Genomic DNA, 18,242 nt, shown 5'->3' with positions numbered 1-18,242 from the left:
ATACTACTCCTGAGGAATTCTGATTATCATTTGACCTTGCAGGCTCTCATTGCCTATGAGATCTTTGAACAAAGCTATGTTTTCATCCTAATTTTAATGTGGCTAAGTTAAATATGGTGTATATTTTGTTCAACTAATAATCCTAATTATAGAAAAGAGGACCACAAGGGTAATAAATCATTAATATATTTGGTGGTAATGGCTGGTAGATTATTACCTTCAGAAAAACAACAGACTCATTGACAACAACTAAGAATAGAAAATGTAAATTCTGCTTGCTTTAGATATCTTTGTACTAGGGTTCTTCTTCTTTTTTTTTTAAATGATGAAATGAAACTAACAGAAAGTATTTCCTTTTTTGCTGTTTTGCAGAAAAAACCGCTGAGTGCAATAATAAAGGAAGTCTGTGATGGGTAAGTGTTACTCAGGATTCATCCAGTCTACAAGTTGAGAAAAATAAAATTTTCCCATGCAATTGTAAAGTATTATTCGTAGGTCACTACTTGACCTGCCCAAAGACACCAAGAATTACTATGTAAGATTTACATGCCTTTTTCCACCAAAAAGTGATTGTTGTTCCTCAAAGACTAGAAACTGTGAAATGGCTGGTGTGTGCACACTGGGTTTGGTTTTATTTACTTTGAAAAGTTGTGTTTCATTCATCCTCCTCAGCAGGGAGCAGTCTCAAGTTCCTGAGGTTAAATGCTCACTTCATCTGGTATAAATTGAGAGGACCACTCAGGTCCCCATGGAAGATACAATAATTTAAAAGACAAGTCAGTGCGTGGTTACGCTGCCCTGTGCAACTTCACGATGATATGGCTTTCCTTCTTCTCTTTGATTGCTTCAACAATCCAAAGGAAAAACACACATGGAAGTTGCATGAGGGTGTTTTACTTTTAAAGCAGAACTGTGAATGGAATACTACCTGAATTTATGTAAGACCTGGAACTTAGTAGGAATGTTCCAATATACAGCAAGCCTACTGATTGGGGATTGTAGAATACAGAGATAATTGAAATACAACAATTATCAAAATTTAAATTGCATTCATTTCCTTTGTTTTCCTCTCTCTGCTCCACTGTTTCAAAATAGGGAGGAATGTAACTTTATATTTAAATACCTCCCTCAAGGCCATGAAGATGAAATACTTCAAGGTGAGCAGTAGGCTTGGAAATAAGACCTAGATGATCCACATTTGACGTGGTTGGTCTCAGGGTAATGAAAGGTAGGCTAATGTCATTTTGTTTTAGGAACTGCCTTGTGGGGTATGTTGGTTACTGGCCCAATTCCAATAATAGGCTATTTAATTCATCTAACTTTATCAAACTCTAACAAAGAAAATGACCGCTTTTGTTTTTCTGATCAGTTTATGCTTCCATTTTTAAGGTGGTCGCTTACCAACCATGAATACTTTGCACTGCAGCATGCCGATAGTTCAAACTTCTATATCACGGAAAAGGTAGGTCAACCACATTGTTTAATGTAGGACACTTATATTTAAGAAAATTAAAGCATAACTGATGTTTCCTCTGTTCAGGACTTGACATGCTGGTCTAAATTCTATGTCTCTACCATCCATGAAAATAGAGTCTGCAAAGCCAACAACTGCTACTTTAGTATGAACAAGGCGATGTTTAGCCCATTGAAGAGTGAAGACCAAATATGTTTCTGCATCCTGTTTTAGCAACTGCATTTGCCTTCTGACAGTGAATATACTAATTATCCCTCTTTCTCATTGCTTGGTTAAAACATTTATTTGATACTTAATGACGTAGTCTAGCTCTCCTTTCTCATCTTTTTTTTTTTTCTTTCAGAATAACCTCTAAGCCCTGCTTAAAGTAGTTGAAACAATGACAAGAAACCTTTTCAAAGGTGGCATTGTGTGGGCACTGAGAGTTCTATGGCTCTTAGGAAGCCTGCTTTCTTCTTGGGTGATTTTTATTCTTTAGTAAGTTTAGAGGAGAAGGAAGGAATTATGAAGACTACAGTGGCTCTGGCAGCAAATAAAATTAATGTCTTAGATAGCCCTCATAGGAGAAGGGAAAACTAACATTTATTGAGCACCTACTGTGTGCCAAGAACTGGGCCAGGCACGTTACATGTGTTTGTTGATTTCTTCCTCAAGACTAACCTGCAATGTAAATAGTATTGGCTTTGATTAACAGATAAGAAACTGAATCATAAAACTCAAATGGCTTGGTCAGTATCTCAGAGGTAGTAAACAATAGAATCAAGAAGCAAGTCCAGATCTTTGTTCTTCTATCACTTTTCCTTTTGGAAATTCCTAGAAGAGTTTAGCATTCTGCTCAGTTTTACAGAGAGTTCACTGAAATGCGTAGAAGCCAGTATTGTCCTCATGGAACTTATAATCTTGTGGGGTTGACAGGGAGGGAAGGAAGAGCCTGTGAACGGTTTCTATCACGACACGGTGGTCAGTGCTGGACAGACGTGAGTACAAAGTGGTCTGGAAGGAGGGAGAATTCGGTAACCTAGGGCTCCAGGCTTTGTTCGACTCAATCAGCAGTACCTAGAGTGACCATAAGTTTACCCATGAACCAAGTGGTGGAGTAAGGTGGAGGCAGTAACCAGGGTCCAGTTCCCACCATGACTGCTCGCTCTACCCTGAGGAGTGTGAGGGGGGCATTCAGTCCAGCCTGGAGGGAGGATAGCCAGAGGCCTGGAAATGCTTCTCAGAAATTGCTGTGTTCTTCCCAGATGGGCACTAGAATTTTCATAGTTGATTGTGTTTTCCTCTTCATACTACTTACCAGAAAGCTAAGAGTTAACAAGTGGACTGGATTTCCTAGCCTGTGTTGTATTTATTGATTTTATTTGTTCCTTTGATTCCTTCCACAAACACTTAGTTTCCTGTCTTTATTTTCCCCTTGCTTCATTTTCTTAGTATTTTTCATTTATTTTATACTGCATTTATATAATATGCATGCTACTCTTTATGAGATAAAAGGGATGTAAATAAATAAAAGTTAAATGTATTGCTGTTGATATCCTTGAGCAGAGGACTATCTCGTTTCAACTTGGTTCACCTTTTAAAGGTAACCAAATATTGCAACTTTGGGGATATTGTTGGAAAAGATCGGATGGTTTTCTACTATTTGGGGTATAATATGAAAGAGTGAAAAATTATTAAGTAATAAAATTATAGGACAATAGAAGTTACAATAGCGTTTTGCAAACATCACCCATCAGTGGGTAGTGAAATCAGTTGAGTTGGTTACAATAGCATTAAAAATGGGAATATAGTAGAATAGGTCAGAGTACATCACCTGTGTTGTCCGTGAAATAGTTGTGTCATACACGCACATATGTAATATGTGTATATCGTGCTGGTTTCTCATCCTGGGTTGTGGTCAAAAAGCCATTGAGTCACAAATAGCCCTGCCTTTGCATAATTGGTATTGGCTTGTGTCCCTTGATGGCTGTCCTGTCTTCTGTCATTGTGAGGAGCCCTCAGTTTATTGCAGATTACTAAGCACGAGATTCTCAAACTAGAGAACATAAGCATCACTCACAGGGAGAACCTTTTAAAAATGTAGATTTTAGATCCCAACCCCAGAGACTCAGATTGAGAGGGCCTTGGATATGGCCTAGGATTTTGCATTTTAAGAGCCCTCCATGGAATTCTGATGCAGGACACCCAGGGACCACTTGGAAGAACACTGCTCTGGGGCTGCTTTTCTGAAGAGATGGGCCCTGTGTGTACTGTGCAACATGTACAGATGTTATGCACTAAGTTTGACTTGGGAGTGTGTTTGCGTGCAGCCAATTCTTGGAATAATTTAAAAATTCATATAATGTTTATGCTTTTGTTCTAATCAAAATTAATTTATACTCAGAAAATTAAAACTACTCAGAAGAGTGGGAAAATTATTATGTTGTTGGGCATCCTAGTCATTTTCTGGGAAATCTTGTTTTGCCTGAGGACATTCCTAATGTTGAGTTCAAAAGAGATTGCCACCTAACTCTGTCATCCTGTCTGTCTCTCTTCAGTGGGCAGTAGCAGTCCTTTATTAGGAGTTTAGGGAATGAGAAGACTCGTCTTCCCAATCATAGCCCTCTGTTTGTAAATAAAATGTCCTCGCTCTTCCTCTTGCAGCTGGCACTTGGCACAGCTGCGTGTGCATGTGACACAGAACTCCACACGCACAGAGCAGGAGAGGGACCTCGAATCCTGGGTCTGCAGGGGCAGACCTGGGCTGCCTTGAGTCTGCTGGTAGGACCATCTAGTTCCTTGCAAATACTCCTAAAAATAGAGCCCCTTTCCATTTTTAAAGTAATGTATTTAGCATCATCTTGGTTACTTACAGCCTAGTGAGTTGTTAGGTAATATTTGCGTTACCATGGTAACCGGTGACTAATTTTTGAAACTTGTGCATGTTCATAGTTAGTGATTTTCCCTTAAATATCAAATGGTCTCCCTCCCTCTGCCAGAGATAAAATATTATCTGTAATTTTAAAGAAGAAAAATTCTCCAGCCCTGGCCTGACAAGCTAACACATTTTGTGACTAATGGGTGGATGCTTGTGATTCTCTTCTAAGAGCCTCAGGAGGGCACCTCACTACTTTTCTCATGTTATCCAAACCCATTTTCTGAAATAGTCTTCATTTGCTTATTGGGCCATTAACTTTGGTTTTTCAGTGCAGTGGGAAAAACATGTCATGATATTAAGCAGCGTTCAGCAGAAGCATAACATGCAAATCCTTAGACAAAGTTAAGGTTTGGCGATACACAAGTTCAAATTTTGCCCCAGAAACTTTTATGTTTCAGGGTGATATCCCATAGAGAGAAAGAGTAAGAGAAAAAGAGAGATTGATTAATTGAGACAGAGAGTGAGATTGAGAGAGAACAAGAGAATAAAATATGAAAAGTGAATTACGTATTTTTTTCAGCTTTATTATGGTATAATGGACATATAAAGTTGTAAGATATTTAAAGTGTACATCATAGTGATTTGATATATGTATAAACTGTGAAAGGATTCCCACCATCTAATTAATTAACACATCCATCACCTCACATATTTATCTTTTTTCTTTTTTTTGTTTTTATTTATTTATTTTTTTATTGAGGTAACATAGGTTTATAACATTATATAAATTTCAGGTGTACATCATTATATTTCAATTTCTGTGTAGACTATATCGTATTCACCACCCAAAGTGTAATTATTATCCATCACCACACACATGCCCTGTCACCCCTTTCACTACCCCGGCCATTCTCCTCTAGTAACCACCAATCTAATATCTTTCCTTTTTTTTTTTTTTTTTTGGTGAGAACATCTAAGTTCTACTCTCTTAGCAAATTTCAATTATACGATATAGAGTTATCATCTGTAGTCAGCATGTTTTACGTTAGATTCTTAGACCCTATTCATCGTTTTTGTGTGTGTGTGTGTGTGTGTGTGTGTGTGTGTGTGTCAAGAAGATTAGCCCTGAGCTAAGACTCATTGCCAATCCTCCTCTTTTTGCTGAGAAAGATTGGCCCTGGGCTAACATCCATGCCCATCTTCCTCTACTTTATATGGGACACCACCACAGCATGGCTTGACAAGTGGTGTGTCAGTCCACACCAGGGATCCGAATCGGCGAACCCCGTGCCGCAGAAGCGGAGGGCGCGAACTTAACTGCTATGCCACCGGGCCGGCCCAGACCTTATTCATGTTATAGCTGAAAATTTGTATTCTTTTACCAACCTCTCTTTATTTCCTCCACCCCCCTAGCCACTGGGAAGCACTTTTCTACTCTGTTTCTTTCTTTTTTTTTTTTTTTAGATTTTTTATTTATTTGTTTATTTTCCCCCCAAAGCCCCAGTAGATAGTTGTATGTCATAGCTGCACATCCTTCTAGTTGCTGTATGTGGGACGCGGCCTCCGCATGGCCGGAGAAGCAGTGCCTCCTGCGCGCCCGGGATCCGAACCCGGGCCGCCAGCAGCGGAGCGCGCGCACTTAACTGCTAAGCCACGGGCCGGCCCTCTACTCTGTTTCTATGAATTCGACTTTTTTTTTTCTTCCCAAAGATTCCACATATAAATGATACCATGTAGTATTTGTCTTTCTTTGTCTGGCTTATTTCACTTAGCATAATGCCCTCAAAATTCATCTATTTTGTTGCAAATGACAGGATTTCCTTCTTTCTCGTGGCTGCAAAATATTCCATTGTATATATATACCACATCTTTTTTATCCATTCATTTGTTGATAGACACTTTGTTTCTGTATCTTGGCTATAGTGAATAATGCTGCAGTGAACATGGGAGTGCAGATATCTCTTTGATACTCTGTTTTCATTTCCTTTGGATATATACCCAGAAGTGGGATTGCTGGATCATATGGTAGTTTTATTTTTGATTTTTTGAGGAGCCTCCATACTGTTTTCCCTGGTGGCTGCACCATTTACATTCCCACCAACAGTACACAAGGATTCTCTTTTCTCTACATCCTCGCCAATACTTATCTCTTTTTTTTTTTTTTTTGTGAGGAGATCAGCCCTGAGCCAACGTCTGCCAATACTCCTCTTTTTTTGCTGAGGAAGACTGGCCCTGGGCTAACATCCATGTCCATCTTCCTCCACTTTATATGGGATGCCGCCACAGCATGGCTTGCCAAGCAGTGTGTCGGTGTGCGCCCGGGATCTGAACGGGTGAACCCTGGGCAGCCGCAGCGGAGCGGGCGCACTTAACCACTTGCGCCACCGGGCTGGCCCTTCTTTTTTTTTTTTTTTTATGATAGCCGTTCTAGCAGATGTGAGGTGATATCTCATTGTGGTTTTGATTTGCATTTCACTCATAATTAGTGATGTTGAACATCTTTTCATGTACCTGATGGCCATTTGTATGTCTTCTTTGGGAAAATGTCTATTCAGATCCTCTGTCCCTTTTTAAATTGGCTTGTTAGTATTCTTGCTGTTGAGTTGTATGGGTTATTTATATATTTTAGATGTTGACCCATTATCAGATATGTGATTTACAAATATTTTCTCCTGTTCTGTAGGTTGTCTTTCATTTTGTTGATGGTTTCCTTTGCTGTGCAGAAGCTTTTTAGTTTGATGTAGTCCCACTTGTTTATTTTTGCGAATTGTGTGTTTACTTTAAGTATTCCAGTAGAATGTGTGTTTCGAAAAAGAATTAGAGAGAGAGAGTGCAAAGCGTTGTAGTTCCTTGCCCTCATTCCAGTCTGATGATGCAGGTATTATTACCTCCATTTTGCAGTGAGGAGAGTGAGGCTGAGAGAGGTTATACAGCAGCTTGTTTAGGTCATACTGATGGGCAGTGGTCAAGCCGAGGCTCGGACCTAGGTGGGTCTGCCTCCTAAGCTTTTTATGCCACCTTCTAGAAATGCTCTGTCTCCATTGCTTGGACCCCAGTTTCTTTATGACTCCCTTTCTTTGCTGACATCAGGCTGGTGACCCTGGTGGTAATGCCTCAAGAAAATAAATACAGGAAGTTATGGCCTGTGAGCATTGGTTACCAGCTTTAGTCTGTGTCTTCCTTATTCCTTAAGGGGATAACTTGGAGGAAGTTGTACCAGGTAATCTTTCACTCACTAAGGATTAGCAAAGTACGTTTTCATTTGCCTTTGATATGGATCGTATAATTGTCTAAGGTAGTATTATTGCACTAGTATCATTCTTTTTAGGCAAACAGGAAAATTGCCTTTTCATCCTTAACCCAAAGCATGCAGAGAGGTAGGTTCCCAGAAAGCATGGGCCTGGTGGAGGACGCCAATGGGAGATCATGTACTTGTGGACAATTGAGGTTTGATCTTGATTTCAGAATGGCATTTGATTCCCCACTGCTAAGACCTACTTCACAACGTATGAAGTACAGTGAGATACCTCGGCAGTATCTTATTTCAGTAAATTCTTATATTCTGTTAATAGAGATAGCCGTGCCTCATCCAGGCCCTCTCTGCAAAGCTGGCCCCAGGAACCTTTGAGAAGGAAGTGGGGTCATCTGAAGGGCACCCCTTTTTATGCCATTTCCACTTCCTAGATGTTCTGGGTTCTCAGACAGGCCTTCAGCTTCCCAGCACCCCTGGGCAGACTGGGATTGTGTGCCCTGAGACTTGTATGTCCTACCCGGGCAGGAGTCTACTCAATTATCTTGTGGAATTCACTTTAACTATCACGCCTTGAGCACTGGTCTCCACAAAGAGTTTAATGAGATGAATACATTCCAATCTCTGTATTCGTGGATCTCAAGGTTTAATGGGGGAGAAAACCTGGAAGTGGGCACAGGTTTTGAGGAAGAAGAGGAAGGAACCGAGTAATTACAGAAGAGAAGAAGAGTCCGAAAGGGTCCTGGAGCAGGCTAACTATGTCTGAACTGAATTTTGAGAGACTAATGGGAGGTGGATTCATTTACAGATAGAGCTCTTCTTGTGAGTTTTAGGCTCCTTCGGGGCCAGTTGGGGAATTATTTGGCGGGCAGTAACAACTGCCCTGAACGTATATTGGATGGTTGCCGTGTGGCAAGCGCTGGGCTCAGCGCTTCACGTGGGCTGTTTGTTTTATCTGAGTCTTCACAGTAAGCCTGTGAGCCAGGCTTTGTTGCTCCGTGCTCCATTTTACGGAGGGCGCAACTGACACTCAGGGGTGTAAGTAACAGAGCAGGGAATGGACCCAAGAAGTCTGACTCTAGAGCCAGTGTCCTGCACTCTCGGGCTGTGCTGTGGGACAGGCATGAATTTCGGCGATTCTCATCATGCCGTACCACAAACGGGAAGCACACCAGTTCTTGGTGCTGGAGATGGAAATCGATCTTTCCATCCTCTTCTTTTACCTCCCTCACTCCCTCAGTCCTCATTCTACCACCTCTCGGTCCTCCAAAAAGTATTTGATTCTATATTCATCCTCGACCCAATAACTCCATTTAATCAGTGTTGCTGAACCAAGTAATTTACCTTAGTAATTAGCTTTGGAAATTCCCCAAAGGTACACACATCACCAGCAGAGCTTTTCCTTTTGGAACAAGGCTAGTGAGTCCAAGGGAACTGGTTTCATCCCTGTGTGGGAAGGTCGGCTTTGTAGAGAGACAGTGAATGGGGCCTCTCAGCTGGATCAGCTAACACAAGGGGGCGCGTCTCTATTGTTCGCTAAACAGAATGTGAACAGGAGTGTCATGTGGCTGGTTCAAGAACACTGTAATGAAAACAACTCAAGTTTGTACATATGCATTGTGTTTTTCATTTCATTTTCATTTCAAATGTGCCTTTTTCGTGTAATGGACACAGGCTGTTTAATAAAAGAGATCAGGGGCATTTGTGTTAACTACGTCTGCCTCTGTTTTGTGTTGACGTCCCTAAGCAGAAGACCTCTCTGGTCAACTTGGTTCATCTTTTAAAAGTGGCTAAAATATTGTGGCGTTTTGGGTATTATTGGGAAAAGATTGGGGAATTTTCTTCTATTTTGAGTATAATGTCAAAAGTGTAAAATTGTTCTTAAATGATAAAATTATACAACAATAGAGGTAGTAGTAGGGTTTTTCAATGTAGGTCATCACTTATTAGTGGGTATTAAATCAATTTAGTAGGTTGAAAGAGCATTAAAAATGAACCATAATAGAGTAGAAAAAGATCAGAGTATGTTACATGTATTGTTTTGTGGAATATTTGTTTCATGTACTTTCATGTATAATACATGTATAGTCTTAGTTTTTACTCTGGCTTGGCGTCAAAAATGTTTGAAAGTCACTGAAAATCATTACAAGGGGGGATTAACTATGGAGAATAAATGCAAGTGCTATATGTTAAGTAGTTTAAGGAAACTTCACCTTTGGAGTGTGTTCTTCCTGAAGAAAGTAATATGCACAGAGACACACATACACCACCTTCCCACCACCACCACCACCAAACAAAATACAGAGCAAACTGAGGCATGTCTTTTCCTGGGGAGCTTACCACCCCTGGCTCCCAGGAGGGGCAGTTCTATGGTCTGGTGCCATGTGTCCCTTCCCTATTGCTTCCACAGCTGTGGGTCCAGAAGTTGACACCTTACCCTAGCTGGACCCCAACACATTCTCTCCTGGAAATCTGAAATTGAGAGGTGAGTTGAGTGATGGTGTTTGCTACGATGTGAAGGTGATATGCATGATATGATATCATAAGGCTGATATGGTGTCACGGCAGATAAATCTTCTCACAAGCTGGATATGGAGCTTGGTAGCTGGAGCCATAAGTACACAGAGAAGACCGGTCTGCAGAAAGGGTTGAGACTTGAGAGAAGTGGGAATGAAGACCCGTTAGGGTGTCAGAGGACGGGGAGAGGGAGAAGCCTCCCATCTTGATTTCCCTCTCTGCTTTCTGTTTCCTGTCTTTGCATCCCTCTTAGAGGACCTGCTCTGGCTTTTCAGTCCTGCCCCTTTGCTTAAACCACTGTATGCTGATCTTAGTTACTCTTGATCAAAGAGCTTTCGCTGGAATGGACATTTTAATTTGAGCAAACCTGAGCCCAGAAATGTTGTAAATTTCCTAACCCAGCCACATATCTTATGCAACTTTTCATTTTCTGCTGCCTGTAGTAAAAGATTCTAGATTTATTCAAGAGAAACCATTGTTGCTGCCTCAGCAATCTATCCCTCAGCCAGGTGTGACCAGCAGACTTGGGCCAGTGCTTCCAGGACTGGATCTCAGCAGGCAGGAATGGGCAAAGAAAAATGTTCCTGCTTTTCACCTTGCCCTGCCCCTTCAGTTCTTCTGGGGTTCCTGACTCCAAGCATTTTTCTTGTTCTGCCCCTTTGCCCTCTCCCTTGCCTTTCTTACCCCCTGCTGCCTGCTGACGCTTTTGTTAAAGACTCTGAATTCACATGTGCCTTGCTGCTGAATTCTTTCTTTTTTGACTTGTAATGGAACCTGACTTCTGCTGTGGATGCTCCTCGCCCTGTTGGCTGCAGGTATGCCTGTCAACAGCCTTTGGAGAGCACTGGATCTCCTAGACAGGTTACTTGTCCTGAATCTGCTAACTCATAATCCAGGGCTGTCAAAACGAAACATGCTAGGAGGAAAAAGCCATGTAGGCATGTATTCAATAAAAGAAAGTTGTATTGACTTCTCGTATGTGCCAGGCACTGTGCTGAGCTCGAGAGCCTTCTGACCTTCGGGATTCTCAAAGTCCAGAAGCAGAGAAAGACAAGTAACTCTTTACCCAAATTAACCAATTACAGTTGTAAGTGCCACAAAGGACAAATGCGAGTGTGCAGACCTAATTTAGCCTGGAGCAGGTGACATTTAAGTAGAGATCTAAGAAGAAAGATGGTGAGGAGAGGCCCTTAAAATGGGCAAGATGCGGCTAGAGAGTTTTGCATAAGTCCAACGCTCAAGGCCTTGTAAAACCATATTAAAGATTTTGAACTTTATCTTAAGAGCATTGGGAAGGCTTCAGAGGGTTTTAAGCTGAACCTGACCACAAATGATTGGACTATAGACTCCTCTGTGATTAGTCTGAATGCACCATATTGGAAGAGTGGTCAACCTACGCTAGAAATTATCAGAAAACAGTTCACCTTGGTGGAGGAAAAGAATGCGAGGTATTTTGAAATATTCATAAAGATTGACATCAGATGCTGGGTAGCACTTTTGATTCCAAGGAGAAAATGGGACCAGATAAGAATCTTCTTGAAATGTCTGCCTTCAAAAAGCTTGCTATCTATTAACCTCCTTGACACCTTGGCTAAGAATAGTAATAATACATTGCAGTTTAATAAAACTTCTCATTTTGTTTATTTCCACAGTAATATCTTCTTGATAAATTTGTTGATATGCACAGCCTGATAAAATGTTAACATATAGTTACCTGACTAATTTGTATCCAATATTAACTTCCCTTTTGAACACTCCTAATTTAGAATATAAAAATTTTCTGACTTATATTCATGGGAAAATAAGAAAAACATCTGTAATATTTCCTATAGATTGGGGCATAGGAGTGCAAGAGGAAGAAATTGATTTGCTCAGATTTGACAGTTAAACATGTGCTAGGTGAGAAAGATAATTAAGACACAGTCCCTGTCTTTATAGAGTTTTCAGGCTAGAAGTAGACTAGGTTGATACTGATTTATAATTGGTGGGGGTCATGTTTGAAAAAATTATTGGGAATATGATTTTCAAGTCAATTAGGTTTGCAATTTGGTCCTGTGTTTTTGGACCCACATGGTTCGGTACACATTAAAGACTTTTAAGTAAGATATGAACTCTTCTGCTGTATTCTTTTAAACTGCTTTATTGAGATATAACTCACACACCATAAAGTCTACCAAATTAAAGTATACAATGCAGTGGTTTTTAGTATATTTACAGAGTTGTGCAGTGCTTTATTTTTTAGATAGTAAAGCTGTGTCATTTTCCTCTCCGGGTATTTTCATCTTTCGAAGCATCAACTCTTAGACTTACATTTACATCACGGCCTCAAATCTAGAGATTTGGATTCAGTAGGTCAAGACTGGGGTTCAAGCATTTTTAAGAAATCTGGGTGGTCCAAGTGCCGTATTTGAACACTACCCCCTAGAAGTGCGAGCAGCTTCTGGATCTTTCCCCTTATTCCTGCATACAATGAAAACCCATGTTATGAATTCTTATTGGTGTGTAGCCTGTGTCTCCCTGAACTGGAGGCATCATTCTGATTGGTTTCCACTGTTGCTGAGAGAGAATGAGGCTCAGCTTCCTTACTTAACCTGGCACCAAGGTGTGTCACAGTCTAGCCCATCAGCGTTTTCAATTTTGCTGTCTTTCTCTTGTTCCCTCCACTTTAGACAAACTGCCTTAGTGCTCTCCAAATAGACCTTGCCCTCTCTCCCCCGTGTAGCTTCACTAACCTGGGATATAGTCCTGCTCACTCTCCCCGCCTCCTTCCCATTATGTTTCAGGTACTAGCTTAGGTGCTGGGGTAAAGACGTGAAATGACATACTCCTTTCTTGTAGGGAGATGAGTGGAAGCAATGTCATTAAAACAACTGTCGTTTCAGGACAGCGGACACTCCTCCCCCTACCAATGCTAAATTGTCAGAGTTGGAAGAAACCTTGGCTCCTTGGCTGAAATAATCTTAACTCTAATTTTGGAGATTCATTTCTTAATTCAGTCCTCTTCTAAATCTCTTCCCTTCCTCTCTGCTACTAGAGGAATTACTGTCTCTCAGGTTCGTTTATTAGCTAATCAGGATCTGCATCCTGCAACCCTACATCTCTTTATTGTTGCCTCGAACTGTTGTTTAACTCTTTGTGTGCTAATTTGTATTTTCCCCTCCTCTGGATTCCAAGTGCCTTATAATCAAAAACTGTGTGTTCCACCTCTGGGTCCCCTACAGTGTCTAGTATGGTTCCCTGAACATAATATGTAGGTGTTCAAGGATTGTTTGTTGATTTTCTGTGATGTGGTTTTCTTTGTAAGATAAAAAGTACAATTAGTTGCTTAATAAATTATGTGTGATGTTGGTTAATTCAATTACCGGAATATGCACATACACTTTCAGATTATTCACAGTGGAGGAATTGTGGAGTGAATAAATGAATCTTAATGCTCCTCTTAGAGTCTTAAATCAGTATTAAAAAGTTTTGGTTGGCTTTCAGTCTCCCCCAACTGAGTAGTTAGTTATCTTTTCCAAAATAAGTACATGCATACATACACGCACACTCAGAATATCTGTACTGTGCTGGATGTTGACTAAAATTTTTTAAAGATTCATGAGATTTCATAAAAATGATGCTGAAGCCAGGCCCATGGATTTAAGTACTCCCTATTTAGAATAAATGACCTATTTCTGAGAACTTGATCAGCTGTAGGAATTTATCCCCAGTTCATAGCAATAGGGATGGGGAGGGAAAAATAAGAGATCTTCTGGTACCTTATATTATACAAATAAATCATCATGATGCAGATGATCAAACCATAATACAATTTTGAAGTCAGTATTATCATTTTTATTTTCATCGTAGCAAATAACAACCTCTAAGAACCAAACTGTAGTTGTGACAGATAATTTACCCAAAATTTTGTGATTGTTCAATTTTGAGAAAGTGAGTTTTACTTTATTTCACCCTGGGAGATCCATTAATATTCATGTGGCTCACTTATCTTCAGTTCTTTATTTTAGGCAGTCGGCTCTGTGGAAGCAGTGGTCACAGAAGAGTAGAGAGAATTCTAGATTTAAATACCTACTTTAGAGTTTCCATGAAGGGGAACATGGGCAGTGACTTAGAAACCTTGTTGGCATTCTCTCCCGCCACCCCCACACTGTTTTTCATTTAACGAAGAAGTTTACTATGGTCACACTTGTGTTTGCTTGTGTCTTAGTCCTTTCGGCTGCTATAACAAAACAACACAGACTGAGTGGCTTATAAACGACAGAAATTTATTTCTCACAGTCCTGGAGGCTGGAAGTCCAAGGTGAAGGTGCTGGCAGGTTTGGTATCTGGTGAGGGCCTACCTCCTGGTTCATAGACGGCCATCTTGTCGCTGTACCCTCATACGGTGGAAGAGGAGAGGGAGCTTTTATAAGAGCACTAATCCCATTCATGAGGGCTCCACTCACATGATTAATCACCTCCCAAAGGCCCCACCTCCTAATACCATCACATTGGGCCTTAGGATTTAACAAATGAATTTTGAGAGGACACGACATTCAATCTATAGCAATCTCTTGCCACATATGAACCAAGAGTGTTTTATTATCCCCTAGACCTTACATTTTGAGTTTCTCCAAGTCAAGAACCAAAAGATGGATAATACTATTAATATTTACTTTCAGAACATACTCGATTTTCTCCAGTTCAATAATTGAAGACAAAAGGCGAGGATTAAACTCAGGGCAGGATGATAGCCACATGGCATACCTGGGTGTTTGGTTCATGGGCTGTTGCTTGGGATAGAGTGATAGGTACTACTCTTGGATTCCCACAGCCATTCCTCAATCCATCAAGCCCAACTTCTAAAAATTGACACACACACACGCACACATGGACACACGCCTTGGATTGTCCTGACTTTTCCCAGGAGCTCTCCAGCCCTGGCATTGGGCTTCAGGCAGCCATTTCCTTTTCTGGGACTGTCACCCCACCTCTATCTTGGTGCCTTTGCTCTTAGTGACGCAAACTAAATTGGCAGTAGACTTTCTGAAGTCTTCTCTAAAAACATTTTTTTTTGGGTGGTTTTAGAATTTTCTAATTAGTGTATGGGAATTGGATGAGAGCTATCATTTTAAATCATTTGGTGCTTTTCCTCTAAAGAGGACTTGGAAGGCTATATACTTATTTCAGGACGAAGGGAAAAAAGACAGTCTAAGTTGAGTCACATAAATGAGAGGGAGCAGGAGAGAGGAGGATACTGACTGCCACCAGTATTACTCAGATGTCCGTGGGTTTTATGACATATTATTTAATGTTTACCACTGACTGTTGGATAGAGGCTATAACAAGATGATTACACAGGCTTAGGTTCCCTAGCTTGTGTTTGGTAAGATACGACTGCTTCTAGAATTGCAGGCAAAGACAAATACCAGAGGTCATGATAATTCCATGTTCTCCAGTTCAGCTATTAAACCAATGAATAGATTGACTCAATTACGGAAACATTTAACTGTGTAATGCTCAGATACAGAATGAGTGACACAGGGGTTTCCTCTGAAGGCAGGGACTTGTTTACCAAAAATGACCCTAGAAACACCAGAACACCCCTTCTAAACAAAACTAACAACAGTCAGAAAGAAAAATCCATTGTCAGTAGAGGAGATTAGTTCCGAGAATGGCTCTGTGACTCTTAGAATGTGTTCCAAAGCCAGAAACTTGATTGCAAATTTCCTAAGCACAATCCTGTTCTGTTTTTTATACTTCAGGAATGAGGTTTATTTTTGAATAGCTATTAGATTGTTTCCAAAAGTTTTAAGATGGAAACACAATATATACATCATGTGCGTATGTTGAAGGTAACATAAAAAAGATTCACGAAACAATAGTCACCGTACTACTTGGAATGCCTTTCTGTAGTTATTTTTAGTCTATTATTTCTATTTTGTTTGGTATTTTTAAAATGTTTGCTAGGACCCATCAGGATGATTTCATGACTATTAATGGTTGTGATCCATAGTTTGAAAAGCATTTCATTACACACTTTGCTCTACAAGGTCGCAAAGTTAGATTTCCTCACCTTTGTTATCCCAGGTCTAGAACAATGCTCAATAAATATTTGTTTAATAAAAGAATGAATACCCACTACAACAGTAAATCAGTGACCAAGGGCAGACTTAATGGGTAGGCATGAACAAAGACCAGAAGGAAAAGTAGTAGTAGAAGAAAGATAAAGTTTGGTGGAAAGACTGGGGAGAGAGCAGAGGAGGGAGATCTTGCTTCCACCCAGGAAAGGTAGTGTTCCTGCCACTGTGTCCTGGATGTGATAGTCGGTGACATTGGGGTTCTAGGTTGTCCACTCTTTCCGCTCTGATCACAGTTAGTTACAGTAATAACTGCAATAGTTATGCAATATGATCATTTCTTTTTGATCCCCATTGTTCCAGTTATCTATCGTTGCTTCAAAAACACCCCAAATTTAGTAGCATAAAATAGAAACCCATCCTCAGTGGAGATGATTAGTTATACTCACTGATTCTCTGGGTCAGGGATTTGGATATGGCAAACAAGGATGATGGCTTGTCTCTGCTTGATGATGTCTGGAGTCTCATCTGGGAAGACACAAATACCTGTGGGCTGGGATCATTTGGAAGCTTCTTCACTAATATGTCTGGCTCCTGTGTTGGGATGACTCAAAGGCTGGACGCAGCTGGGACTGTAAACTGGAGTACCTGCATGTGGCCTTTCCATGTGGCTTGGACTTCCTCAGAGCATGGTGGCAGTGTTCTGAGAGGCTCCCTGAGGGCACTTCCTGAGAGTGAGTGTTCCAAGAGAACCTAACATAATCTGCATGGCTCTTCATAACCTAGCCTTAGAAGTTCTGTAGAATCTTCTGCTGTACTCTATTGCTTGAAACAGTCATAAGCCTACCCAGATTCAAAGGGAGAGGACATGGGCCGTCCTCTCTATGAAAGAAGTGCAAAAACTTGGGGGCTTTTTAATTAAACCACCACATGCAATATCCCTTTACCTTTTTCTTTCAGATAGGTTTGCAATTTTCCAGAAGTTATCCAAAGATTAAACTTTTACTTTTGCTAAGAGGATTTCAACTTTTTAAGCTAAGAGGAAGAAGAAAAGGTAAAGCAAGAAAAAATAGAAGAACGTTTACATCATTAAAAGGTAGAGCAGCAATGAGAGAATTTTCCACATTGATAGAGGATAGAGGAGGAGGAAAGATCTATTGCTTCTCTTTCTTAAGGGTAGGAGAGGGAACAATAATTGGTTAAATTGAGGAAGTGTTCACAGGAATTTAGAGGGAGTTTCTTAGGCATTTTAATAGTTACACCTTCTTCTTTTGAGTACAATTTTTGGGGAAACTGGTTCACTTCCTTTACCATATCTGAAAATTAAAGTTAAAAAATAAAAGTGAGTGCTTTGTTACCATCAACTGTACTTGTAAACCCATAACCACTCTTCATTTTTCAAACACAGTCTTGTGCTTGGTGCTGTGACTAAAGAGGAAGAGCTGGAAAAGACCTGGTGGGTTAATTGCAGTGCTATCGGGTCTCTGGGACTGGCCTAGGTCAGGTTAACCCTGGCTGTGAAGCACACTCTTCATTCGCTTCTCACTCTTATGGGGAAAAAAAAATACAAAAACCAAAAAAATAACTTTAAAAGTGATTCATTCTGATCTTATTTAAGATTTTCCATTTCCTTAAAAGATGAATAGGAAGGGATAGCTTCTTCTCCCATTATTATTTTTTTAAATGTATTTCTTCTCTTTTCCCATTTTTTCTCTGCTCCTTAATCTTTTTCTTTCTCCTGGAGCCGTTTTTCTTCCAGCTTATTTTTCCTTTCTTTCTTTCTGTCTGTGACTTCATTTTTCTTTCTCTCCATCTTTCCTCACTACCATCTCCTTCATTAAGTTAGTAGCCGTCTTTTAAAAACTTGCTCATCCTAGTCTCTGTCCATCCAGTTTTCTTTCTCTGCCTCTGTGTTCAGATCCCCTCTCTCTTGCAACTTTCAACTGGCAAGCACTGTAGTTAGGCTTGCATTTTTAGATATATAAAAAAATAGGGTGCCACTTTACTAATTTAATGCAATTTGTATAAAACATTTTTTTTCAGTATCTGCTGCTCCTAAGCAAACAGATAGGAAATCTCAAATAT

At 40.3% G+C, this 18,242-nt stretch overlaps 1 protein-coding gene across 4 annotated transcripts in view; it reads left to right on the top strand.

The window, feature by feature from the left end:
- ELMO1 (engulfment and cell motility 1) overlaps nucleotides 1-18,242 on the top strand; it is a 525,628-nt gene that overhangs the window by 118,567 nt on the left and 388,819 nt on the right. For 3 of the 4 annotated variants that reach the window (XM_058528310.1, XM_058528301.1, XM_058528318.1), the window contains exons 3-4: nucleotides 373-413; nucleotides 1,390-1,462. In XM_058528310.1, coding sequence (XP_058384293.1) covers nucleotides 373-413; nucleotides 1,390-1,462 — 114 coding nt within the window. Of the gene's footprint in view, nucleotides 1-372; nucleotides 414-1,389; nucleotides 1,463-9,989; nucleotides 10,067-18,242 lie in introns of those variants that run through there. The other variant, XM_058528323.1, reaches the window with a different exon arrangement.

Source organism: Diceros bicornis, chromosome 3 (genome assembly GCF_020826845.1).
Source record: "Diceros bicornis minor isolate mBicDic1 chromosome 3, mDicBic1.mat.cur, whole genome shotgun sequence".
In the NCBI taxonomy this organism is placed as follows: Eukaryota; Metazoa; Chordata; class Mammalia; order Perissodactyla; family Rhinocerotidae; genus Diceros; species Diceros bicornis.
The sequence above is the reverse complement of the archived record's forward strand: the minus strand, read 5'-3'. Positions and strand labels throughout refer to the sequence as shown.